This window comes from Carassius gibelio, chromosome B1, assembly GCF_023724105.1.
Source record: "Carassius gibelio isolate Cgi1373 ecotype wild population from Czech Republic chromosome B1, carGib1.2-hapl.c, whole genome shotgun sequence".
NCBI classification, from domain to species: Eukaryota; Metazoa; Chordata; class Actinopteri; order Cypriniformes; family Cyprinidae; genus Carassius; species Carassius gibelio.
Window position 1 is genome coordinate 16040929 of NC_068396.1, and position 22663 is coordinate 16063591.

At 35.0% G+C, this 22663-nt stretch overlaps 2 protein-coding genes across 3 annotated transcripts in view; both read right to left on the bottom strand.

The window, feature by feature from the left end:
* The window catches only part of usp53b (ubiquitin specific peptidase 53b), a 31517-nt gene extending 17720 nt beyond the window's left edge, over positions 1-13797 (bottom strand). Inside the window, exons 1-10 of the mRNA XM_052544797.1 lie at positions 13422-13797; positions 10113-10809; positions 9585-9677; positions 8855-8989; positions 7587-7700; positions 7280-7362; positions 6876-6981; positions 6147-6293; positions 3087-3236; positions 1283-1451 (exon numbers count right to left, since the gene is read on the bottom strand). Coding sequence (XP_052400757.1) covers positions 1283-1451; positions 3087-3236; positions 6147-6293; positions 6876-6981; positions 7280-7362; positions 7587-7700; positions 8855-8989; positions 9585-9677; positions 10113-10289 — 1174 coding nt within the window. The 5' untranslated portion in view covers positions 10290-10809; positions 13422-13797. The remainder of the gene's footprint in view (positions 1-1282; positions 1452-3086; positions 3237-6146; positions 6294-6875; positions 6982-7279; positions 7363-7586; positions 7701-8854; positions 8990-9584; positions 9678-10112; positions 10810-13421) is intronic.
* A 1820-nt stretch (positions 13798-15617) lies between these two features.
* On the bottom strand, positions 15618-22116 carry myoz2b (myozenin 2b). Of its 2 annotated transcripts, XM_052544997.1 has the most exons (6): positions 21965-22116; positions 20754-20866; positions 19580-19746; positions 18276-18360; positions 17320-17503; positions 15618-16793 (listed from the first exon to the last, which is right to left on the bottom strand). In XM_052544997.1, the coding sequence occupies exons 2-6, from the start codon at positions 20836-20838 to the stop codon at positions 16568-16570; spliced, it is 747 nt and encodes a 248-aa protein (XP_052400957.1). In that variant the 5' UTR covers positions 20839-20866; positions 21965-22116; the 3' UTR covers positions 15618-16567. The 2 variants fall into 2 exon arrangements, with proteins under 2 accessions (XP_052400957.1, XP_052400958.1); XM_052544998.1 differs by lacking the exon at positions 20754-20866 and having other exon boundaries at positions 21965-22098.
* Between the last annotated feature and the right edge of the window lie 547 nt (positions 22117-22663).

Genomic DNA, 22663 nt, shown 5'->3' on the forward strand with positions numbered 1-22663 from the left:
CATTTCATTGATGTACACAATGTTTTCACTATACACAAAAACATTATTTTCAAAGCCTTTCTTAGGTAATGTTGTCGTCAAGCCCATAATTTAAAGCCAGTGTAAACTTAGCAACTTTGATGAAATCATGGGAGCGTGAGCAGCCTATCACTACTGAGAAAGCATCTGTGTTCTGCTCAGCAGAAGTGTTGCCAGCTCAGTCTTAAGTACAGAGCTCAGCAGAGACTGCAGGAACACGCTGGCACAGATCCCACATTAAACATCCTTCCAAAAGCACCAGAGGAACAAATCCAGGAAACACATTAAGACATTTCACCGTCTACAAAAGACTGAGCAACTACCAAGAAATCATACAAAGGTCCAACAGAGGAGGGAAATTATCGAGTGGACAAATTGCTGCTGCACAACTGCTTTAGTTCCCTATGTACAACACTGCTCTGTGCTGCATCACACTGTTGTCAGCTATTGACACAAATAGTATCAAATCAATAAAGCTTAAAGGACAAAAGAATACAAGCACTACTTACAGATATTCATGGAAAAATAAGAATGCTTTCCCATTCCAATAGCATTAGGTGAATATGACAGCCTGGGGAGAATATCCATTTAGCACACGAGACAGAGTAAAGCAAGAATGGAAGACAGAATGGAGGGGAAATTCAGTAGAGTAGAGACAAGAGAATAACATTGCAATGCAGAGGCCAGAGGGAAAGGATTAGGAGAGACAGAGAGACAGAGATAAAGTGAAAGGCAGCGAGAGAAAGTGCGCGTGGGTGATAATCCCTGTCCTCGGTGGAGTTCAGAAACCCGCACAGAAATCGACTCATCCACCCGGCAAATGCTTGCCGCAAAAACTGGGATTTGTGCTCAAGGTCACAAATAGAATATAGTAATGAATAAAAGCACATTTTACATAACTCTCAGGGCCCACTGAAAGTTGGTCTGTACCTAATTTCCATACAAAGGATCATTCATAATAATAATGATAATAAAATATTATGCAGTTTTGTATCATCTCATATACTGTTCTTGGATGCAACAGCTTAATGATTTGAGAGAAAAATTGCTTGATTCATTAATTTATTTTTCATTTATTCATTTTGGAATAAAAATCCTCATGATGACATGATGCTGGGTTCAACTGATTCAAATTTTAAGTAGATTAAATATTTAAAAAGGTTACACCCAAGCCACACAGCTAAAAAAACTATTTATTATGTAGACTATGTATTATGTGGATGTTTTGGTTTATCTCATACACTGTTAAGCAAGGCAGTTTTACCTGTCCCCTTCCCATTGAGGGGGGAGCTATAACGGGACCACATGGTTGTCTGTCTGGGGGCATCTTCATTGGACACTGGGGTACCATCTGGGTTGGCATAGAACAAGAGGAGAGGCTGGAAGTGACCCCGGATACATTTAGATGCAACATCTTTCCACTTGGAGCCAATCTAGAAACAAGATATTAAGACACATAAATACGTCAGTGAACACAAAGAGTTCAAATATTTTAGAGCATATGATGACTTTCAGCAAGTTTTTAGAAGGTACATCTGCAACCATAGTCCAATGCAATATGGAAACCAGAGACTCTTAATCCGAGTCATATTTAAACCTGGATTTAATTATTATTAACACTAGCACTAATAACATCCGGCTTTACTAGTCAGGAAATTCAAAAAGTAATTCTAATGAGGTGAGTGCGCTAACAAAGATTATGTCAGAGACTGTAATCTGTTCTGGCTCTATTCCAAAGGAAGGTGAATGTCAACTATGACGTCCAAGCGGTGTCCAGAGAATACAGAAAAATAGCGTTCAGAGATAATGCAATTGGAATAGTTTGTGATGTAGACTTGGTCTGTTGAAGAGGGAATGGCTCTATCCTCCATGCAAGATGCCGCTATTAAATTTAATCAATAATCTTAATAGTGCTTCATGAGTCTGCTAGTTACTTTGACAGAGCACATAAATCACATCACATAGAGACTGTGTTTGCTCTAACTCTTAACTAAGCTCTGCACTTAGTTTATTCAATCTACACCTCATTGTTTGCACCTCAGTTTGTCTAATTACTTCAACTCAGACACTTTAATACTGAGAAAAAGCTACCTAACTACAGTATTATAAGTACAGTATTATAAAAATGTATGCTAGACACTATAGGCTACTGACTACTAACTACTAAAAGAGGTGCTAGATGTAGTTTCTAAACCACTTCTCATTTGTTTTTTTGTTTTTCCCATTTTAGGACACTGTCCCTATTAAACACTTAACAGTTATTAATTCCTGCATCAATAAATCATAACTGTATCCTTTTAAATAAATTCTTTTCACTCCCATTTGGTTGCCATTTGATTTATGTGCACTTGCAGTGTCATTAACCATGAAAGTACTATGTAACATAAGGTAACTACAAAGAAGTTAACATGGTTTAACATACCTAAATACCAACATGCTTCTGTGGGGTGGGGGGGGGATTATTAAAAATAGCTAGAACTCATTTCCAAGGTCCCTCTATAGCACTATTCAATTTCTAGTTTCCTGTTGTATCTCAATATCTCAAAGTGTCCTTGAGTTATGTAAAAGCACTATATAAAGAAAATATCTTCTTCTTCTTACAGTTTTTGCACATTGGCTTCTCCTTTAGAAAACAGTCATCCAACTCCAAAAAAAAATAATAAAATAAAATAAAAAATAAATCATGCAGTAGTTGTATTTGTTGTAACAGTTAAAAAGGCTCTTGATAGAGAAGACCACCTGTCATATATGATTCCAGAAGCCAAAGTGCTGGTAAAATCTGATAATTTTACATTTTGAGATATTTTTTAATATTACATTATATTCCAAATACCTTGTACAGTCATACAGTAAATACCAAATTGAATGACAATAAAATTACAAAAGGTCTCCCAGTATAAGGCTGTAGTTAACTTCAATGATCAAAGTCAAAATGGTTGAATCTCATGGATCAACCCTTATGGTGTTTGAACCTATTATCTAAGATCCAACACATTTCAGGAAGTAAATGTCAAATAACAAATTATCTCTTTCACGCTTGCACAAATGTGTGTGTGCTGGTGAAATACCTCTTTCACGGTTGCATCATCAAAAAAGATCCATTTGGAAGACTTGCTGTGAAAAGCGAATGCTAGGTAATGTCGACTAGAGTAACAGATCATTCCCACCAGGTGGAGATCTCTCTTCTTGGCATTTTCATCAGTGACTCTATAGAACAGCTGAAGAATAAATAGAGAGAACAGTCAAACTGACATTTAAAACTCATGGTGAGAAAAATAAAAATACATATTTTGAAGCATTGTTACTACAATGTGACACATTTAGTCTACTGCAATATTTCTGTTCCATCTGCAAACTGTAATCTCTCAAAATGAAAATGAAAGGGTAAACTGCCTCTAGCTCAGGGAGTTCAAGCCAATGCACAGGATGGTTTTGTCGAAGTTTACTAAGGTTCATGTCTCCTCTGGTGTAGTGACCTAGACATTATGCGATATTGGCCTGCAGTACTCATATGACTGCTGAGGAGGAAACTGAGGTCTAACAGAGGGGAGTCTGGTTGACTTTAACAACACATACAGTACTTGCAAGCAGCCATGTGGCATTTAAATTCCACATTTGATATTTATGCATGTACAATGAAATTACATTTCCATTCCAAGTTAAATGTAACAATATATTAAAAAAATTTAACACGTTTTGGAAAATGTAAATAAAAGTAATGAATTTTGTATGCATTGGCCACAAATTAAGAATTAATTCCCACTACTTATTAACTCAGTCCAACTGTAGCCTTGTTGTATTAATTCTTTCCAGAACTTTAGTTAAATATCTCGCTATCTAGTGAAGTTCCAAACTTAGAATTTAGGTGGAGCCTACGTTCAGTCCTGTCAATCATCTCTGCAACCATATACAGCAGTCACTGCGCCGTCCCGATGACGATTCTTCAGGCACTCCTCTACCTACCCTTTTCCGACTTTATTTCCTTAATTTGTCCTTCACATTGTACAATCGAATTCTAATTCAGAACTCGAGCAGAGGTTCAAATTTGAGTCTCCTTCAAGAAAATTGAGCTTGTTCACCATTTTCTAGCAGGACTGATTGGGCAGGCGAACTCATGAAACTTAATTAAAATGAGGGAACTTATTATTAGAAAATGACCACAACTGAACTAAAATGTGGGAATGAATTAGTACAAAATAACAAAAATGCAGCCAGTAATAATAAGTAGTGGGAACAAATTCTCAATTTGCAACCACAATATATATATATATATATATATATATATATATATATATATATATATATATATATATATATATATATATATATTAGGGGTGTAATGGTACGTGTATTCGTACCGGACCGTTTCTGTACAGGGCTTTCGGTACGGTGTACGTGTGTACCGAATGATGTTTCCAAACGAACAAGTGGCAGAAGTCTCCGCGTTCAGTGCAAATCCCGCCCTGCAGCTGATTCTAAAGTTTTCAAAAGGCATCACGCCTTTTGTGAACATCACTACAACTAGGAAAAAAACTTTTGTATTTCAAACGCAGCTCCCGTCAGCATTTAAACAGACCTTTGCTCTTATTTCCGATCGGTCCAACGCAATAACGAAATCTGAGCAGGTCTAAAAACTGAAACTGTTCATGCTGCACTTTACACTTTGGAAAATTGATATATATTTTTTAAATATGAGCAGGCCTACAAGTGGTGATTTGTAATGCTGCACTGTAATCATAGTTATTTATTTATATTTTTCATTATATTTCATTATATAATATTGGTTTGAGACTGAGAGTATTTTATTTAGTGGAGAACTTTGCAGCAGTATTTTATTTCTTTTTTTTTTTTTTTATATATATATTTTATTTAAAAAGTATTTTTTTTTTATTGTAAACAAATTGTTAAAAAAAAGTTTCTAATAATAAACAACCTGCAGTTTAATGTTTGCATTTCTTTCCCTTACTGTATAGAAAATGAACCGAACCGTGACTTTAAAACTGAGGTACATACCGAAACGTGATTTTTGCGTACTGTTACACCCCTAATATATATATATATATATATATATATATATATATATATATATATATATATATATATATATATATATATATATATATATGTATATATATATATATATATATGTGTGTGTGTGTGTGTGTGTGTGTGTGTGTGTGTGTGTGTGAAAGTGAAAATACTTTGTTTGGTCTTCCAAAAGAGGACATGACTAGAAATCAGTGGTTAAGTTGTATTTAAAACACTGTTCCAGAACAATTTAATTAGAACAATTTAAACCAAATATTTGTGTGTGCAACGCATTTTATGGAGGACTGTTTCCTGATCCTGGGAGAGTAGACTAAAATGCTGCCTTTTCTTACTCACAGTCTGTAAATAAATTTTCATATATAAAGGATTTGCCATTGATGATTCAAATGCAAGTTTTAAGCAGTGCAGAGTTGTGCTTGTTGTTTGTCGCTTCTCTGATCACAAATGCAGACATGGTTTTATGTTTATGTGGCAATGCAACACAACGCGTAAAAATACAGTATAAGTCATTATAATAAGTAATTATTTCCCCACAGGATGCAAAAAATTCCTCGTTTATAACAGGTTTTATTGTTTTTGTCTCGTCGTGCCAGGACACAGCATCACAGTATGTTAAGGGATGTAACAATTCCGTTACACACTTGAGGTATTCGGGCCAATCACAAAGCACTGGATAGCTGGCCAATCAGAGCACACCTTGCTTTTCAGAATGATGAGCTTTGTAAAAATTTATGCGTTTAAGAAAGGTGGGGCATATAGGAGAAACAATAATGTATAGTATGTGGAAAAAAGTTGTTGAACCTTAAACCGCATAAACACATTTCATAACACCAAATACACAAATAATGTTCTTTTTAGCAACATCATATGACCCCTTTAACTCAGGTAATGATATTAATGGATGTTTAGTTTTGGACTGATGTGCCAGTCTCCCTACATGTTGTTAAATCAATGTTTTGATTTAATAAGCAACGCAGACCCTGACACAGTCATTGAATGTATACTGTAACAATAAAAACTGATCTTGAATAAAAATGAATGGAGACAGCTAGAGTTGTGCAGAAAGATTTGACCCTCACCCCCGAGAGATTGAGGTTTGGGCCCAGAGAGCGGATGACATCTTCAGTGAGGTCAGACTGTTCAGCGTCCCACACAAAGCCAATGGTGACGATCTCTGGGCAGTTCATCAGCACACGGCGGATTTTGATACTCTGCCCACAGTTACTCTGCAATGCACAGATCAAATTACACTGAGCAAAATTTCAACCAAAAGGCGTACTGATGCAGCATATAATACTGTTTTCTTGTATAGTGCCTATCAAGGCTGGAAGAAAGTGCATATACTGTAGAAACAATCATGAACAAATGTTAATTACAGTAATTAAGTCAAATCAAACACTATGTGATGAAAATAATGGCTAGAGCACTAGGGGTGCATTTATGATTTACATAAACAATATTTATGTATTTGGTTTTTTATCCATTTCTCTTCTGAAGATTATCTGTGCAATCTGTACACAACTAAAATAAACAATATTAAAAGCCTCTGCTATATTTTAAATTTGACAGCTGAGAAGATGCAAGAGGCAAGAGCTACAAAGAGAACTCATCATAAAACTTATTTAGGACTATTAATAAAGAGGTATACACAAGGTTCCACGTGTTATAAGTTATGCTGTAAATTTATCAGACCTGACAAGTAGCCTAGAGGTCAAATGGTAAAAAGCAACATTTTCAATTTAAAATATGTCAGAATTTGATGTACATGCAACTAAAAGAAGATTTAAATGAAAGAAAAGCTGATATACAGGGCAGTTGCGGAGATCTCCAATGGTGTTGGCTGCCTGCAGCAGTTCACCAAACATGTCTGAACGCAGTCTGTCTGTCTTCTCCAAGATTCGCTCCACTTGTTGACTGACAAAAGAGCAAAGAGCACAAATGAGATAATTGGTTTCTAGGTTGTAGACATACTGTACCGCCGACCTCTATTCCACTTTGTTAAAATTAAACTGTAATCCTTTAATGTAAACAGTTCTGTTTTCTATGAAGCTTTCAGACACTATCTCTGTCAGAATTTGTCTGTCCTGTCCAAAGAATTCATGTAGGATGGTTAAACTAGGTCAGCTGGATTCTCACACTGCCACTATTCATAAAAGCATATACAATATTACTTCAGAGTAGATTATCACTTACAGTAGATTATTTCACTCACCATAGGGCCGTGGAGGATACATAGTGCACAAGCTCAGTGAAGGGAAGAGGGTCTGATGATGCTCCACAACTACGACAAACAAACTACAGACAGAAAGAAACTTCTGTAAGGGCGACGCGAGGTCTAACCATACAAACAAAAAATACATAATTCTGTCATTGTAATGGATTGCCTTGGAATGACTTCATGTCTCAAAGACTAACACAGAAAACACTGAGAATAAACTGTTATTTCAAGTAGTAGCTGAGTAAGTTTTAGTGAAAATGAAAAAAGAAGAGAAAACATAGTATCATAGTTATCATAGTACCTGCTCATAGAGAGTCATGGCAAACTTCTGGTGGGTAATGCACGATTTGGAAGTACACGCTTCTGTGGCTGAATCAGAAACCAGGTGCAGGTGTATCCTTTCTAAAATGTTCTGCTGTCTCCCATAATTACCCAAACAGATGGAAAGAAGAAGCAAAAGGGAAACAATGATCAGTGATAAGTCAAACTCTATTGACACAGTTATTCTTAGTGCTAGTCTCAAACTTCTTCATGTTATTTTTAAAGAATCATTGTTATTATTAGAGACATCAACCTATCACAAAGTATGTCAAACAACACAAAACAGCTACTTAAAATAAAGCACATTAATGGCACCAAACGGATCAAAATTATTCAAAGCAAAGAAAGAAATTGTGAACAATTTTATTTGATTGTTCATAAAAAATAAAAATAAAAGGACTGTGCATTTAATAAAAATATTTTACAACACTGTTGCCATAAGAAATAGGTAATAAGGACAATATATACATTCTAATTAGCCCTTTCAACATTTAGCTTTTTAAGATTTTGTGTCAAGGCCTTAAATGGATAGTTCATCAAAAATGTGAATTCTGTCATCATTTACTTACCCCCATGTTATTCTAAACCTGTTTATATTTTTTTCTTTTGAGAGAAATTTAGAGAAAGGTGTCTGATTTTTTTTCTTTCCCCACAGTGGACTTTTGCTGACTTTCAAAATATTTTATTTGTTTCCCACAGAAACAAAGATAATGTTAATACAGGTTTGGAACAATATGATAGTGAGTAAATAATGACACCATTTTCATTTTTTTGGTGAACTATATTTAATTCTATCGTGCTGCTTTTACTATAAAATGCAAACAGTTAGGCAGTGCCCAGACACTGCAGAGCTCTTGAAATCTGGCCTAGACCACTGCGCAATGCACACATAACTGTTTGTGATGGTCACAAGTGAACGTCATTTGGACCCTGATCAAATGAGATCAGCTGACACAGTGATGATGTATAAACCACTTTAACCTTTCTACTTTAACTTCCCAGAGGTCCATACAACTTAAAGCACTGCCATATAACTGGCAGTTAAAAAAGTTTTAATAAAAGCTTACTGGCCTTACAAACCAGACACGGGCATTAGTCTTAAATAAGGTCTAGACTTCAGTAAACAGTAAATAAGGTTGTCTCTTTTGCACAACAGGTAAACAAAAAAGTATAAAGAGATTTTATCTCAAGTAAACTGAAATTCTACATTTACATATACAATATGCAAATACATGAGGTGAAACATACAAAACACTCTGCTGCATCATCCATAAGGCCCAGCTGGAAGCGCTGCTCGTCTTTAAAGGTTTCAGCCAGAGCATGACGCAGGGTATCTGATGGCAGAGCCCGCTCTCGACTCTGCTGGAACTGACAGAAGATGCTCTATGAAAAGAAACAATGCAATAATCCTCACAAACAAACTCAGCACTGCAGTATACACAATTCAAAGATGCAACATAGGGTTCCTTGAGAAAAGCTGATGTGTCTCAGAACCCAGTAAGCCCAGACTCACAGTTTGTTTACTATCTACATGAACTAAGATAATATATGCCTAAAAAGCATTAGTAAAAATTGTAAAAAAAAAAAGAAATAATAAACATATAAAACACACCAATATTGGGCAATGTTTTGTTTTTTTTTGTTTTTTTTTACTCATGTGTCCTTATAATCTGATGTGCATAACGGTACAAGGGCTAGTCAATAATCTGGCAATGAGTCACTCACATGAGATCACAGCAATTAGCAAATGACAACACTCCAATCATCTAATCAGTTCCAGATGGATAAAATCTAGTTTGAGAAGTCGTTTCACTTGGATGTACATCACATTAGGGAAGAAAAAGACTATCACATTTTCTATTGCATGCAAACTTACTGTACATTTGCCATTTAAAAATATATATATATATAAAACGTTTGTAAATTCAAACAATAAAGATTACTGGGTTTTGAGACATATGGACCTTTATGTGTGTACCTTTAAAGCACAGAAAATACAGGCATCACCCAAGCAGAAATGGCCAGAGAGCTGTCGCAGGCTCCTCCTGAAGATGTCAAGCTGCCAAAGAACCTAAAAGAAACATGTCTTTAGTTTGCATAAAATCAGCCTGCCACAGTGTACCATGTTGAATAATTGTTGCACTCTTAATGAGATACTATATATAAACTTTTACAAATAAAGGTATAGATTAACTTTTCAGTGAACAATTCTTAAAAGAATCATTTGTCTTAGTGTGAAGAACATTTAAAAAATCTAAAGAACCTTTTCTATATGCAGGTTTTAAGGATGCTAAAAGTTCTTCATGGAACCACAAAAAACAATAAAGAATTTGTTAGATTATTCTAAAATAGATTATTAAAATGTTGTTATTTTTAGCAAGTTCCCACCATTTCTTATAATTATCTGTGAGTATTTGCATCTTTGACTTGCATTAGCATTACACAGAATATTTCACATTTGTGATATACCACACCTGTTTACAATATTTACCAGAACATCACTCACCTGCACAGCACTGTTGAGGAAGCAGCTGTTCTGGCCTGGCTCATTTAGAAGACCTTTGGTCAAAGCGAGAGAGATCATACTGCCTGGCTGGTAGGACTTGCCCAGCCCCGTCCCACTCCAGGCACCTGTACCAGCCATGTTGCTTCCTGGCTTTTTAAATAGTTTGACCCATGCCATGAGGTTGGAGCCTGGCCCTCTCCAGCAAACAACCAGAGTCAATTACTGAAGCAACTTGAGGTTGATACATCTGTTTTAGGCAGCATTAGTTCTCAGCAGTCCCTGTACCTGACAGAGAAGACCAACTTCACAGTGCCCTACAAAAAGAGGCAAATACACTACACTGGATTTGTTTTCTGATGTGCAGGATTTGACAGCACACCATTTGAATATAAAGAACCTTTCAAAACAGTAGCTTTTTATTATGTGTTAACATGTGACTTTTAGCCACAAGTTGCGGCAGGTTGCTTCATCAGTCCAGCAGTTACTATGACAATGATCACACTCTGTCTCATTGGTTTGTGTGGATTCATCTGTATCCAGGCACACTGGCTATAAGAGGATGGATGCAGATAGAAGAACAAATCCATTACTCTCCTCAACATTTCCAGCAAAGTCAATGGAGGTCACTGAAGGGGGTCATTCATAAAGGCTCCTCAGGACAGGCACTGAAGGAGAACACTGGCGAACAAAGGAAGACCTATAGAGAGGGAGAGACACGCAGAGAAGGGTTGGGAGTGCAGTAGGTAAGCAATATGAAGAGACAAAATCAATCTTGTTAAATAGAAAGCTACATATGGGTACTACAACCATTTTGTACACAGGTATTACATAACCTCTGATGCTATTTGCAATTAGGAGCTACATATTCTTCTGAACACAAGACATTTTAAGTCATTTAGAAAGCCCAGCCAGAATACCTCCAGAAAATGGATATATGGTCACTCTGTCTATAGATCTATAGTTCATAAAATAGATTGGACTGGACTTTTTACTGGTTGAGCTCCGAAAAAACATGGAGGCAAGTCCAAACATTTCATAAGATGTTATGTCTCGTATTCAACTCAGTGTTGATAGGCACAATGACAACGGCAAGATAGAGTATCAAAACAGCTGCTCTAATGGTCTTAAGCAATGTTTAAGACAGCACTATCTAAAAAAACATGACAGTAAAAAAAAAAATTAAAACTGAAATATAGCTGAAAATGTTTTAATCTTTCATCTTTAAAGAAGTACATGAAACAAACTTAGTGACTGTTTATAGTCTTTTTATAACTGAGCTCTTTTTGTGTTTTTGTGTAGCTGACTTTTATCCACTGTCCACAGAAACTGTTATAGTTTATTTGGTAAACCATAACACATTATCTTTTTTTACCTTTTCTACTGCATCCATGGATAAAAAACGAAAATGTGTCTGAAAACTGCAAGTGTAGAATGGCTTATTCCTTATTTAACATTCTTATTTTATTATGCCAAAAAGAACTGACTGGACAATGCAACCACTCCAGTCGACATATCTATCATTCTACTGAGTTTAAATGACTAAAACAAATCTCAACAAATATGTTAAATGAGCAATATACTCAAACAGTTGTACAAGCAAACACACATATATGTTGCTTAACATATTCAAAGTAGAAGGTACAAATACTTTTGTAAAGTATTTGCAACACAAAATCACTTTTTCAATGACCTAGGTGAAATATTGAAGCTCTGATTTGTGTTTTCTTTCGAGAAACTGCTCAAAAACTGTTAAATGGAACATTAACTTTTGAGTACACTGAAATGGAAAAAAGAATTAAATATAAAATTAAATCAGCTACACTGAACTTACTGTACTGACATAATCTCTTATGAATTTAAATTAGAATTCAAAAGAGAATATCTCTTTTGAATAAAGAGAGAATAGCTCTCTTTCATCCCCAATCTTAAAATCCAGTCCTTTTACTGATGTACTGTAATGTTCTACTTAACAAATAAATATTTATGTTTTCTTTCTTTTATTATAATTATTTTATTTTAAGATTTTCTTACTCATGTACCTATTTTAAAATGTTGAGCCAAAAGCATTTTGTTTGTCATAAAAATTATGACTACATTACATTAACGTGGCAACAAACAACAGTAAAGTTTGAAGAAAATGTATGAGCTTGCATTGAGATATAATACTTTGTTTCTATACAACTGGAATATAACAAAATATCTAGCAACTATGTCTAATCTAGTGTTTTTAGTAATCATCTCTCATTTACACCACCAAATATTTAGACATAGGAATGTTCTGACTGAACATTGAATGATAGACTCTTGATATTTCAGTCTTGATACATATCACAGTCTATGCAAAATCTATTCAGAATGAATAATAACATGTCTGTACACATGATATGTATTCTGTTATTTGTTCTTATTATAGTGTAGTAATACAGCTAGTGTTTTTTTTTTCTTGAGAAGTTCAGCTTTGTTGTGATGTCTGAGACTAATGACTCTGTAAGGATATCTGACTGGTATTCAATGCTAAGGGGCAATCCTCTATTCAGAGCCTCTGTGGCCAGGGTCAGGAGGATGAATGTAAAACTTGTTGCCGCAGTGTCGCAGTATATTACTGTAAATGCTGGACCATTGCCATGGCTACCGCATGAAGATGATGGGCTGTAGGCAGCTACAGCAATTCCATATTCATACTAAAAATGCTGAATTTCTAACAGTATGAAATAAAATTCACAATAAAACATTGAAGGGGTTTCTGAAGAATTTGCATGGTTCTCACAAGCACTTGAATATTTACACTATGAGGCTCTGGAGTTTATCAGTGTAAATAGCAAGTAGCTATACATTATTGAATTGCTAAGCAGCTGTTCTTCATGGTAAACAATAACTATTTGTGGTATTGTTATTTTTATGCATTATGTTTTAAAACGAATAGTTAAAATACAGTGACATAACCATCAGAAAATATTAACACAGAGATTTGGGTGTCTAGCTAGGCTATATGAGCTCATTTGTCATTAAAAAGCGCAGTAAGACTGCTGAATGTCACTTCCTTTGCGTATAGCCTTTGAAAAACTGTTTTGAAACAGAATCCATTATTATATTGTCTTGTAACCGTATCTGCATAACATAACATGATAAACAAAAGCAAAAATGCGCTCAGCATGCCGTTACACCTGTTTCTGCGCATGCGCATCAGGTGACCTGCTATATGCCGCATTTTTGGGCATTAGAGCGCGCCTATGATGCCCAAAAATGCTATCCATGTAGGCAGCTAGCTAGGTTTTGAGACATAATCATTCATAAACAAGAATAGCTTACCTACACGTGTCCAGTATATTGGTACTGAAATCCTTCGTTTAGAAGCGTGTTTATCCACGTCTGTACATAAGGAGCTGAGTTCATTATGCACGTCCAGCTCAAGTTACTTGCTGTCGGAATCCTTCATTGCTCAGCGTGACATAAAGCGCAGTGAATCCAAATGGTCAAATATCCTCTTACAGGCCTAAACATAATAGCACCATAGCGCTGTGTCCATGTTCATGCATTCCTTCTCCTCCACACTCATCGGCATGAGGGTTTATCCGTTCAGGTCCTGAGCTGGAGATTATTCTGATGGATGTGGAGTTAGACGCGCTGACTCCGCCCCTCATATACCGCTACTGTAGCGGCGCTTCACTATATCCTGTCATCCCGCAGAAATAACCCGCGTGTGCGGACGAGACCCAGCAAAACAACCGATGTGACATTTACATTGTTGTACAGTGCTGGGCTGGCATTGTACTACTTGACGTGTCACAGATTAGGAAAAAAATTTTTTTTAGCATTATGTCATAACATTGTTATTATATTACAATTACTGAAATTTGGTGCTACAAATGAGACTCCATAGGCTACTCCAAGACTTAAAACAGTATAAATTATGCTACAATGAACCAATTCTACACGAAAATGGGTCAAAATAGCCTAGCTTAAAACCATGTGACACAAAAGTGAAATATATTGTTTTGTTTGAGCAAACTGCAAACTGAAATTGTATATATATTATTATTATTTTTTTTTTAGTTTTTTTATTATTATATATATTTTTTTTTTTTTTTTTTTTTTTTTTTTGTACATTTGTGACCCTTGACCACAAAAACACTCATGGGGTCAAAATAAAATGCTTGAGCTAAAAGCTTAATAAAAATATATATTATATATGTATATTAGGATAGGGCAATATTTGGCAGAGGTACTAATTGAAAATCTTTTATCTGAGGGTGCAAAAAAATCAAAATTGAGAAAATTGGCTTTAAAGTGTAAAAATGAAGCTCTTAGCATTGCATATTACTAATCAAAAATTAAGTTTTGATATATTTACTGTAGGAAATTTAAAAAACATCTTCATAGAACACAGTCTTTACTTAATGTAATGATTTTTGGCATGAAAGAAAAATCAATAATTTATACCCATACAATGTATTGCTGGCTATAAATAACTAGAAATATACCTGTGCAACTTAAGACTTTTGTTTTGCATCATGATGGCCATATAAACATTCACAGATTTGAGTGAAAGGGACTAAAATCACATCCTTGAAAATAAATTCAGTATACTTTATGAACGTATGTTTTTGTTTCTTTGTTTGCTTGTTTCGTTTTCTGAATGACAGCACAGTATGCTTAATATACTGCCATGTGAACCTATATGATGTATATTTCTGACTATAATTAACATTTGCTGCTCATTGCTATGTGAATATTAAGGTGGAACCAGGCTGCAGCCATAAACTGCCTGAACAAACCACAAGAACATTTCATCAGCTTTAAAACAGTGTATCGGTCACTGTAATTAGTGTTTGTTCACTAATAGAAAATAGCAGAACTGAAGTTTATAGATGGAGCTATTATTTAAAAGGTAATTAGTTTTTCAAAGCAACAAAAGAATGCATACATTTGCAAGCAATGAGTAATATTAATTAACTACTGTATATATTTAATATAATGCTAAAGATGGGGTTAGGGTTTGGTTTATGGTTAGTTACATATAATTGTGCATAATTTACTGTTGTTACAATTGTAAGTAATGATAACGTGTAATTACATCACCTTAAAATAAATAAATATTAGTTTTGTTTGTTGTTTAGAGTGGTTATTGTGTAGGTAGTTAATGCTATTTATTATTTAATGGTCTTTAAGTATTCTAATGTAAAATAACTGTTTTTCCGTGCACATTTATTGTAGCGCTCGAAGGAAGCATTTGCTGACTGTCTGGAAGTCTTTGTGTTTACTGTAACTGTAGCACAGAGAGTGTCAAATTCAAGGCTACTTATGACTCCTGTAAATATAGACAGTGTCAGAGGATATGTCTGTGTATATGCCTCAGGGTAACCTAGACAGATTCTTCTAGAGACTCTTCTGGATGATGATGATTTACTATGCAGATATGTTGTGAAAACCCCATTCAGAACATTTTTAGCATTATTGGCCATATAAGAAAATGATACAAATTTAATAAATCACCAATGGCAGAAATTTGAAATAAATATGCATTTTATGTGGACAATTTGTGTACACTATATTTTAAAGCTACAAGCAAAGGTTCTAACACTGTGAATTTAAGGATAAACATTAGCCAAAAGACAGAAATACATTGCACAAAACAAATTTTCAGAAATATATATTAATAATATGTTTTTCTTTTCTTTTTCTTTTTTTTACAGTGCAAACAAGATTTCAGGCATTCAGCACATTATGCCGTATTTACATGGCTGTTCTATCTCTGATCAATTTCTGATTTCAGATGTAAAAGGATTGATTTTACTGTTATACTACAAAGCTTGGTGAGATTTCGTAGAATCTAGAGTGCGAAATATTTCACCAGAAAAAAAGTTACCTAAAATGTATTTGATGTTGTACTAAACATATTACATAAATGTGAACGCAGTCTTAGAAAACTGGTAATGTTTCACAGTATAATCATGCATGATGTTAGTGAAAATCACTGTAACATAGTCAGTGTATCAATAAATGTACTTATTGCACAATGTATATTCTTATACTTTTATATGCGTATTGTTTTGCAAATTGTACAAGTCTTCATCAATAAATAAAAATTAATTTCTGTGTTTTGATGGTAGTCCACACTGTATTTTTCAGAGTTTGTGGTTACCTAGAGTTGTAATGATAGGTGATATAACTAAACACATATTTAGTATAATGTGCTATGTGGATTTCAACCCAACATAAGTGTTTAATTCTGATGAGGATTATAAATGTTGCCTCACATATTGTGTTAAATAATCTTCAGTTCTGAGGCATCCCTTACAAAAATGATATGTGGAAATTGCAGTACCAAGAACAGCAGTTCAAAATTCACTTCAAAGAATACAAAGAATGCTAACACACAAACTAGACTTCTACACACACCCTATACCTCAATCAGGCTCATTGGGATTGGGTAACAAGAAGGGCTTGAATCTGTGTTACAGATCGTCAGACTCAGGGATCTCAAAAGGCTCCAGAGAGACAGTGGGTAAAATGAGAGGCGTGCCATCGGAGATCCACCCCTGGGCAGTCCTGTTGAAAGTGGGTCGCTTGGCTGCAGGATCCTGGAGCTCGGGGTACCGAGGAGCATTCAAGTCCACCTCTGGAAGCTTAAAGGTGATCCCTCGTGGGGCTTTTTCGAAACCCCCAAATGGTGTAGCCACCCTAAGAAACAGAGATTTAATTATTGACACATATAAATTGGTTTCCGTTCTACTGCTGGAACTTTGGACTGTTGTATCTTCTTTAAATTTGAAATACATCAGTTTGTCATAAAATAGTATGATGTTAACTCTCATTAAACTATTTTAATGATAGATAAATAATTAATTTTAAATCAATCCAATTTTTAATCAATGCCAATTTAAGGAATCACGGTTCCTAATGAATTAATACATTTTTTACAAATGAATAATTAGTTATATGGATATTGAGACTGCACCTCCTGTTTATCTCCTCATGATGGTGCTGTGTTGTGCAGATACATCATTGCAGGACTAAATAGATCCACTTTGTGCAATATATCAACAGTGCACTAAATGCATAAAAATATATAAATAATAAGTTAAAAAGAAACCAGCATGACCTAATTTTTCTCAAATTAAAATTAAACTAAATATTAAAATTTTGTTGAAAGCAGTATTCACGTGCATTTTGCATGATTTGGCTTTAAGAAAAAAAAATGCAATACCTATTAAAGCTTTTGTAGTCAGGCAGCTCAGTTTTAGGCTCAGGCACTGGCATGTGAACTTTTATTGTGTCGGCCAGTGTGGGGTCATTGATGATGGCCTCTTCCCAGGGGGAGTGGTAGGATTTTGGCATGGCTGTGGCATTAAACCTCTCTGGAGGAATGTTTGTCAGTGGACCTCCATATCCTGCGAAAACAACAGTTTGCTGCATATGTTTCATCTTAGTTTGATGATCTGGAGTTCCTGATATAGTGAAGCCTCTGTAAAGAACATCATATGTAGAACACACCATAAAAACTAACAGGAAATGACCTAAATTAAGATGAAAGGAGTAGAACTACACCAAATCAGGCATATTAAACCTGAACTGTAAAAAAATTAACTGCACCACAATAAACGTAAAAAAAGCTCAATTAAAAATCCAGTTTTGTCTTGGATTTAGTAGTGCAATATTTTATTTTTTCACAAAGTAAAAGCAGAATGTATTTATTGAACATTCACAGAGCGAAACCGACACACATACACTTTTTAACCTGTTTAAAGTCACTCAGGGTGATTCACTTAGCTAGAAATAGAAGGTGAGTTGGGGGTGGCATGTGCTGTCACTATCATATTCTCTCTTCAGTCTCTCTGATTCCATTGCACTTACTCTTTCACAGATGATTACAAGGCTTTGAAAGCATCTTACAAGCTCAGGGTGGATAACAAGAGTAAAGCATGAGTAGTGCAATCCTCCTGACTCTGCCATTAGACGTATTAATAATTCATATAAAGCACATGAGATAAAATTTGAGATAAAATTAGTTCTAGAACACAATTCTTGTTTCTTTGCTTTTATGTTTTATTCAATGTGTTACTTGTAAAATTAATTATTTTTAAAAATTGAACTCAATTTCTAAGTGAAAATAGTTTCAAAGCCACTTTTTGTGCATTACAAACATTGTTGATTTTGACATACCTGGTGCAATGTCCTGAGGGTTTGCTTGTGTTTTTGATGCATCTCCTTTATTTGCTGAGTTTTCTGCATTGTCTTGATTTTCATTCTAAAAAGAAATGTCAGTTTCAACTTGGACATATAGTACCTCGTTGTGCATGTGTAGCAAGACAGAAAAAAAACACTTTACAAACAATTTTATAAATAATTTCAGATTGTGGACCAAGTGGCCTGATAGTGACTTTGTTCCACTGGGTGCCGTAAAAGCACAGTATATTATTCTATTCTATTATTCTTCTCCAATAAGGCAGTGAGGATTTGGGTAAACTGAGCTACATTTGACACAGATTAATCTCTGTGCACATAATGCTTGATTCTCCCAAAGTGCACTTTTGTGTTGAAAGTAGTCTGTTCTATTACTAAAATCTTAAAAAAAAAGGTCAATGGAGGATTTTCATTCTTCATGTCAACACCATTATTTCCAGACAAAATGGTTAGAGATGTCAGAGCCTGGACTTCAACATAATCATCATATCAAGACGACTTGCAATACCATTGTGCCACAGCTCTATTCTTTCACAATTTATGACTGAAAAATAATTTACGATTTATTACAACTATTGACTTTAAAATAATTCACTTCACCATATCCTTGATCTTGGACTGTTGTTTTATTGGTACCAGATTACTAAATTTGTTTTATTTAAGAGATACAGTGGTTTCTTGTACCTTCATTTCATAATGTATACATTTACAGTTACATATAGCAACAGTGTACATTATAAATCCTTTGACTGAAACACATTAACAAGCTGTCACTTATGTATAAATGCATTTTGGTAAACAGAAGTGAGAACGAGCACACACACACACACACACACATACACACAAACACTTGAACAGTGATAAATGAAGTAGGTTGTCAGGGAGCATTTCAGTGCTGACCCTAAAGAAGGAACATTGGGAAGGACACGGGCACGTGGCATTTGCTATCTTCCATGTGTGGCTGCCATTCATTTAGCTGAGCACATGCTTGCTTTACAAAGTAACCACACATATAGTAGTTTAACAAGCAAAGCACGATTATATAACAGAATAGTTTAGTCTTTCTATGCTCAGTGTCAATGATTAAGTGACAAAATCAACATCAAATTAGATATCTGAGCTCACCTCAGAAGTAGGTTAGAAATTATTGGTATTATTAGTGCCACAATATGTACTACGTTGATTTACATCTTTTGATCTGCAGTAGAATGATTGTTATGCACAATATAAGCAAATAGACTTTGTTATGCATGTAGGTTCAAGCCAGTGTAGATGCTACTTACATTGAACATGGCATTGGCTTCATTCTGAATGCTTTCAAACGTGTATTTGTCTGATCTCCGCTGTCGCATCTTAAAAAGACGTGACCCTCGGTTTGACAAGAGAGACAGTTCCTCCAGCATGATGTCTTTCGGAGTGGAAAGTTTCTTTCCCAGGTCCATAGTAAAACCTGTATTAATATCACACAATTGTTTCATTTTGTATTACAATACAATTCAGCAGAGCCCTTTTCAAAAACCTCTGATAACACCTTATTCTAACAATTTACATGGCTCATGAAAATTTAGATAGACAATAATGAATGATTCATAAAGACATTACTACAATGTATCATGTAATAATGTCTGTGAATGACTTAATAGTGAATGAAGTGAAAGTTATTATGAAGTGAACTTTTAGATGCTTCATATGATTCATATTTGAATGCATATTGTATGTAGTTGTGATGGGTGTCCTTTATTCAAACAACATCTCATGATATAAAGAAACCAAAAATACAAAAGGTTATGGATACCTGTGTTAGATAGATATTCTATGAAAGGTCACATGAAAAATCATTCAACCTTAATAGAAACTGACAGATTCATTATCGAAAGGTTAGATATGATGGTTAGGAAAGTGTTATTAAAAGGAAATTATATAAGGTGCATGTCATATGCTATTGCTGCAGGAGCTTTTCAGCCATGCTGATGATGCTATTTTGAACGTTTCCAAGATAATTCTTAAAATAACTTGATATTTAAAATAGAAATCATTCCTGATCTTTAATGTTTAATGTTGATGTTTCAATATAAACTGTTTATATTTGGTCTTAAACTAAAAAGATATTACTAAAGGACTGTGAAAGGGATTTTTATTTTTATTTTTTAAACAGAAGAAGCTCTCTTGTTCTCCATGATCTTTATTCTGTTCTGATTTCAGCTCCAGCACAGCTGTCCTACCCCATCCTCCCAACTTTAGCCGCTGCAGAAATAGCCTGTGACAATGACAGAGTGAATCCACTGCTACAGGCAGCAGAACATTCACACAAGATTATTTATGGCTAGAATGAGGCTGTGGCCCTGAACCACATTCTAAATGTTGGCGTTTCTCTCTGTGATTGGCAGCTACGTTCTGTGCTGTGCTCTGTAATCATTCAGTGCTGATCTGAGAGCAGGTTTTGATGGAAGGTTATACCGTTGGCACCACCATGGACCTCATGGCAAAGGGCAGCTGCCTGCTTCTTCCTCTCACGCACTGAGAGAGTGCTGAACTGTGACATGTTGCTTTAAAAGAGAATCCCAGTAGTGCTGCAATACATAAAGGACACAGATACTTGAAGTAGAACTATCTAAAGTCAGTTTATAGGATAATGTGATGAAAAGTCCCAAGAGAACCTGTCTGGAAAAAAAAAAAAAGTTTATACAATAACGATATAGCTTTTTTAATTAGATGGGTTTGTATATTATTATAACTACAATATTCTATGTTTTTATGACATATATTGATACAATGTGTTGTCATTGTGAATTTACCTGAAATAAAAGTTAATCTCTATAAATCTGCAGAGTATTTTTTCTCTTCTAAATTAGGACTTCTTTGTTAAAATGTTGAGGGTTGCTATTGAGTTTCTGTATTAGTTACTGAAGAAAATCTAGTTGTGTTAAATGCCATATTTAGGCTTTCTAAACCACTGAAAATACCCTTCCATAACTGTCCTTAAAGTGTAAAGGGAAAACTTACCTGAATTCTAGCCAGCTCTTTATACAGAGCAAGTTGTCATATGTCATGATGTGATATAAATCATGGTTATGCATGAGCTGGTGATGGAACATTGTGTCCAGGGTGTATACTGGGTTACTGAGACTGATCAAAGCCAAAAGATAGTCTCTTGGCACAGTTTGCAAGGCCTTGCTATTCAATCCTTTACTTGCTGCTCCCATTGAAAAGTTCAAAAAGATCAATCTCTAAAATTATTATTATTATTATTATTATTTGGTAACATTGCTAGTAACGCTTGAATTGATTTGTGTAGGTAAACTTTTACTTGTGAAAAAGTTTTTTTAATGGTTGCGTAATATTATCAGCATCTATTTGCATACTTTATATTGCTGTGATTGCTGAAATCACACAATTCAGAAAGAAATTCCTAAACAATCATTTTCATATTTATGTCCATTTGTTAGTGCTTCTGTTTTAGTTCATTCCATTGTCATGAGCATATTGATCTAATATCATTCTTCTAAGAAAGTCTTCTAAAATACATAGTATCTATGCATTGTTACCACAGTTTAAGTGTCAGAACTGCTCACAAAACACAACCTACAACTCCCAACACTTGTTATAACACGCCTGTTATCATTATGTCCACGCTGCACACAGTCTCTCAAGGAAGGCCATCTTCTTACCTGTTAGATATGCGTGTGTCTTGAGTTCGACCTGTACAAAGGAAGAGGTTACTTTAGGTAGATCGATCCGGCCTGATTTGTCTTTGTCTTGCACTCTGTTCTTGACTTGCACTGGGGTGGGGGTGTGTGCGGGTGTTAGTGGAACGCCAGCTTACATCAATAGGCTAATTTTAGCCATGTTCAGCACTCAAACTGCTCACAATGGTATAAGTTGGCACGGAGGGGGAGGGAGGTGAACCGTATGCATGAGAATAAAGGCTACAAAGTCTGTGTGTGAGTACTTTTTGTGTAAGTGTGTAAAAGGTGATGGAGGTTTTAGTCTGTGCAATTGTCAGCTTCAAAGGCTGGGATTTTCTTGATTGTCATTTATGACTGGCCTTCCAGAAGTATAAAGATTGTGCTATTGCATTGTTACATAACACATCATCTTATATAGGAGTCAGCACTGAGATAGTTGTCTGCTCCAAGAGAAAATCAAATAGGCTTAACCTATTTTGCAGTTGTGAAAAGATCTTATAGAGTCAAAATGTCTAGCAGTAAACATTGGTAAATAGAACAGTAACAGCATTTTTTGGTAATTGTGCTTTAATAAAACTCTTGTAAGTGTACAGCTTGATACATGTTAGGATAGATAAGAATCCAAACTGTTTGTGGTGAGCTTGGATTTCAAAAGCATTGTCAGGCTTTCTCAAACAAAAG

Bases quoted from the DNA above. Each gene is read 5' to 3' on its own strand.
- myoz2b (XM_052544997.1), bottom strand. From the start codon at position 20,838: ATGTCACAGTTCAGCACTCTCTCAGTGCGTGAGAGGAAGAAGCAGGCA. The intron at 18,361-19,579 runs GTAAGTAGCATC...ATTTCTTTTTAG, and splicing joins AAGCCAATGCCATGTTCAAT to AATGAAAATCAAGACAATGC. The intron at 16,794-17,319 runs GTATTGCATTTT...TCTGTTTCTTAG, and splicing joins GACTACAAAAGCTTTAATAG to GGTGGCTACACCATTTGGGG.